At 48.2% G+C, this 4891-nt stretch overlaps 1 protein-coding gene across 1 annotated transcript; it reads right to left on the minus strand.

The window, feature by feature from the left end:
* Positions 1-3278: 3278 nt before the first annotated feature.
* On the minus strand, positions 3279-4424 carry BT62DRAFT_1006851 (uncharacterized protein; the record flags this gene model as incomplete). Its single annotated transcript, XM_043177280.1, has 3 exons — positions 3279-3780; positions 3834-4319; positions 4381-4424. The coding sequence occupies 3 exons, from the start codon at positions 4422-4424 to the stop codon at positions 3279-3281; spliced, it is 1032 nt and encodes a 343-aa protein (XP_043039322.1).
* Positions 4425-4891: the final 467 nt, after the last annotated feature.

Raw genomic sequence — 4891 nt, forward strand, 5'->3', positions numbered from 1 at the left:
GTTGTGGGCTTGCCAACTATCTTGAACTCCTTCATCTTCTGTTTGTGGACTTTTTGGATGACCAGATCTATGAATTTATTGATGATCATTTGTTTGAATACTGGCTACAAGGGATATCAATAATAGGTTCTTGTGGTGGACCAGAACATTGGAGAGATCAGGACCCACCAAGTCTTTGCTTTGTTGGCCATGTGGGTCACTACAAATGTTACTTTGTATATATCAGCTAGAAAATATGATGCAAATACTTGAAAGTATTGGTCACAATCGACTAGGAACTGATCAATATTGTCAGAGGCCCTATGGAAGAGACAGGGTTCCAATACTTGTTAGACTCAAATCCCATGTGACAATCATCATGTGATAAACAGTTCGGTACCTCGCACTTCGGGTATGTCCGATTGAGTTCACTTATGTGACAAGAGTGTTGTGTGGTTCAAGACCCAACGAATTAGTTGAGTTCGAGATAAGATAGTGGGGTATAAACTTTAGTTCGAGACTGGGGTATTACAGCGAGAACTAGGCTACTTAAATACCGTTTAGCTATCACGCTATAAATAACTATTCACAAAAGATATTGTCTGCTGTAGAGCTATTCCCCCTACCGTTGCCAGGCTCTCCACAAAGGCTGTTGTCTTGCTGCAGAGCTGTAGTCGTGCACTGCAATTCGAGGACAAAACGAGCATTGTCTCTCCCTTCACAGCACACAGCAGCGCAGCAGGAGAATGACCGTCTTGGGTTGCTGTGTGGGCATTCTCACGGTCACGTGTGCAGATAGGGGTCACTTTCAAGAAAGAAAGAAATAAAAATGGGAAGTAAAGGGAAAAATCATAACATCACCCCCTCCTTAAGACCATCGTCCCGATGGTTAAGTTAGGTCAGTTCCCCGCCCCAGGCAGGAGGTGGCCGATCTGCTGGACCCATTTGTCGGCTTGCAGATTCATAAAGACATTGACCGGTGTAGTGTTTAGTGTCCTCTTGCAGGATCTCGAACTGTGAGAGTGGTGTTTTCTTTGTTGGGTTGGTTGAGCGGTCTGTGTCTTCTGTTATATCATGACTTTTGATGTGTCGCAGACTGCCTGTGGACTCATCGTGTAGTTGAGGCACATTGCTTCTCGTTGTATGTCCCATCGTATCATCTTCATCGACCCCTTGTTGTTGATTATATTGACTCTGCCCTTCCATCACTACTTGAGATATGCCACTCTTGGCATAAATCTCCTCTTGTAGTGTTTCTTTGCCCATCCTCGGATGTCAAATCTTTGGGGCCCTTGATCACAATGATCTTCTTCGAGAAGCGATGAATGATGGTAATAATGGTGCCATGTATGGGAAGTTTGTGTCTCATCTTTGTTGATTGCCATCAGGAAATGATTGACTGATGACATGTGCATCTGTTGTAGCCACCGTTTTCATGAAGCAGTCAACAATGATGATGAATGGTCCACCCATCAGTGTTAATGAAGTCGGGGCCACCCCTTTGATCCAGTCTGTTGGATATATAGGGGTCAAATTCCATCCTTCATAAATGGCTCCCCTTCCCTAGATTCCCCCAATGAAATAATGTTGTTACCCAATGGGTATTATTATTATAGCGAGGGGTGTGTTTTTGTCGTTAGGTTCCTGTCACTGATTAAGTGATGGGGTTCTGGTTTGATCCGGTATGTTGGATCCTTTTTAGATACGTTCCGTTTCTCCAGTCGCCAGCGCCACTCCAATGAGATAATATCATTGCTAGAGAAGTTCGATATTATGGTGAGGAGTTTTTTGTCGGTATTGTGTTTGGAGTGTCATTGTAGTGACACTCTATTGGATTCGTTTTCTATGATATAGTCAGAACCCTGTTCTGCACTGTCCAGAAATTCCCTGGTCCTTTGGGCAATTTCCTCGTTTCGATGTGTGTTGTCTGGCAGATCATGCCGATGAATGATCCGCCCTTTGGGAGTTAATTAATTCATGAAATTATAGTTCCTCCGTTGTTCTCGGTTCTTTGCCGATTATGATTTCTGATATAGAGATCGGTTGTCGGCCCTGAGGGGTTGCTGATATCTCCCCTTTGTGTCCTGTCGGTTCCAACAATGTTCGTCTTGTTCGAAGAGCGGTTTACTGTGCGTCCAGTATTAGGTCGTGATAAATACGTCGATTAAAATATGCCTAAAGCAAATGTAGTAGTTACTATAGAAGAGAAAAAATATCAGTTCGTTCATTTAGTCTGTGGCCGAGTTTCTGGGCTCGGCCAGTACTGTTCAGTAATATCCATCCGGATACCGTTCCGGGTGTGATGATTCTTCGTCGTCTTGGGGATCGGAACCCCTGGTTCCTGAGCCCCATGGCCATATGCCAGGGCAATTGTCTCAGCCCGTTGTTGTTGTCGTTGTTTGTATATCTTGATGGTGCGGCCTTTCCATTCGTCGTACCCTATCAGGATATGCTGTTCTTTGATTATCGTTAGGAAGATGGGTGGTAGTCCCATCTTGATACATTCGACCATGTATCCTGTGTCAGTGGTGTCGTCCTGTATGCCAGCGAGTGTACCGAGTTGTTCTAATGTCGTGAAGTAGTCGGTAGTTGTCTTTCCCGCCAGCTTGTGTTCCTTCATCTGTTGTCTGTAGATGTCGGGAATGGTAATTGTCGGGATCGGGATCCCGCCATCGGTCGGTTGTTCCCTTCTTGGGATGATGCTACTGTATGGTGGCGGCTGCTCGGCAGGTGATTGTGGCACTATTGGCAGCTTCCTTTGCCGTTGGTATTGCTGAGTTGCCTGTGGTCGATTCGTGTCCGGCCGAGATGCTGTTCCAGGGAAGGTGGAGGTGTTATGCAAATGCCGAGGTGGTGCTGTCATTGTCGTGGATGCCGATTCCACGGGTTGTATGTTCGGTTTCCACGGCTTGGTTGTCGTTTGTCTGCCATTGTTTGGCTGTGTCGGCTTCATCTGGTAATGCAAAATTTGTTGATTAATATTAAAATTGGCCTGTCTCAGGGCCGCATGTCGTGAAACCTCCCCCTCTTCCTGTCCTTCTTTATTTTCTTTGGATTCAAAGGGAAGGTCCCCGACCTCCCCTATTGAACCCTCCTCCCCGTCGTCCGCTTCGCCGTCCTGGTCCCATATTTCCCCTCCGAGGAGGGAAATTTCAGCTAGGTCGTAAGTTGTCGGTTTGGCGGGTCTGGGGTTCGGTACTTGGTCCAGCGTCCTCTGGGCTGGGGTGAGGAGAAGGCTCCCGCCCAGGCTGCTGTTGCTCATGCTCGGCCTGTTTCCCTACTGTGTTTGTCGCCACTGCTCAGCTATATCGACGGAAATTCCTGTAAAATCGGGGTTGAAGGAAGAGGGCGGCCACTGGTCCATCAAGAAACCGTTTAAGGTCTCCTGTGGAGTCGATGTGCTGGCTGTCCCCTTCAATCGATCCCCGATCCGCCGATATTCCGTTTCCTTGATATGGGATGCTGTCGGTGTCTGCGATAGTATCCGTTCCATATGATAGTGGGCAGCCGTCATCGAGCTCGTCGGCATCGAGCTCTTCTTGTCTGGGGACATTGTCGCTATAGATGACTCTGTCAGCGGGTCCCACCCATGGGTCAGACTTGGTGGAGGAAGGGGTGGGCTGTTGGAATGGGGAGTCGAGAGTGCTGGTGTTGACCAAGGTGCCGCTGTCGGTACTTCCAGCCTCTCTCCTTTGCTGCTCTTCCTCTCGTGCTCGGAGATACCTCCCGAAGAGGTCATTCTCCCTGTAGATCTCATTGTCGACATGGATTTGAATGGCGGCATGCCACCAGTCATGCTGCCTGCTGAGGTCGTTTCTAGCCTTTGTCCTGTTGTCAGTGCTGTTCTCTCATACTGACGCTGTATGATGGGATCCCCGTGTCCTAGTACTGGTCCCATGAGCCATCTGTGAGCTGTCCAGGGAGTCTCTGGCACGGTGCCCGATGCTGGTGCCAGAGACTGAGGTTGTTGTCCTTGGTGCTCGGGTACTGTGCTGGGGGGATGGGACGGTGACATTGGACCTAGGTCGTCGGAACCCTGTTGCCCATGGGTTTCCAGGGTCCCGAATGACCGCTGGGGGTGGTCGTGGGGGGTATGCATGCTGACGGGGTTGTTCCTCTTCTTCTTCCATCGGGCGTTCCGAAGACGTTCTCCCAGAGACGTCTTCGGAGTCGACTCCCTCTGGCTGGTCGGGCTGTCGGGACATCGAAGGTCGAGTGGAAGAAGGGATGTTATGAAGAGGAAGATCCGGTGTAGCATTTCGTAGAATTCGGCGAATACATTGAAATTCATGATAGTGACGGATAGACCAGGCGATAATCGAATGATGTCCGCGGCAAAGCTGTACGAGCACCAGTAGACCGACTAGAATTCCGATAATAGCAATGAAGAGTTTAAAAAACTCGTGAGTGAAGTTTGGGTTGGAGGGATTAAGTGTGATGGGCATTCAGTTTCTCAGCACAGTTGGGCTTGAGAAAGGGAAGCGAAAGTCTCAAACTAATTGTTAGACTCAAATCCCATGTGACAATCATCACGTGATAAACAGTTCAGTACCTCGCACTTCAGATATGTCCGACTGAGTTCACTTATGTGACAAGAGTGTTGTGTGGTTCAAGACCCAATGAATTAGTTGAGTTCGAGATAAGATGGTGGGGTATAAACTTTAGTTCGAGACTGGGGTATTACAGCGAGAACTAGGCTACTTAAATACCGTTTAGCTATCATGCTATAAATAACTGTTCACAAAAGATATTGTCTGCTGTAGAGCTATTCCCCCTACCATTGCCAGGCTCTCCACAAAGGCTGTTGTCTTGCTGCGGAGCTGTAGTCGTGCACTGCAATTCGAGGACAAAACGAGCATTGTCTCTCCCTTCACAGCACACAGCAGCGCAGCAGGAGAATGACCGTCTTGGG

This window comes from Guyanagaster necrorhizus (genome assembly GCF_019112545.1).
Source record: "Guyanagaster necrorhizus MCA 3950 unplaced genomic scaffold BT62scaffold_14, whole genome shotgun sequence".
Lineage (NCBI taxonomy): Eukaryota > Fungi > Basidiomycota > Agaricomycetes > Agaricales > Physalacriaceae > Guyanagaster > Guyanagaster necrorhizus.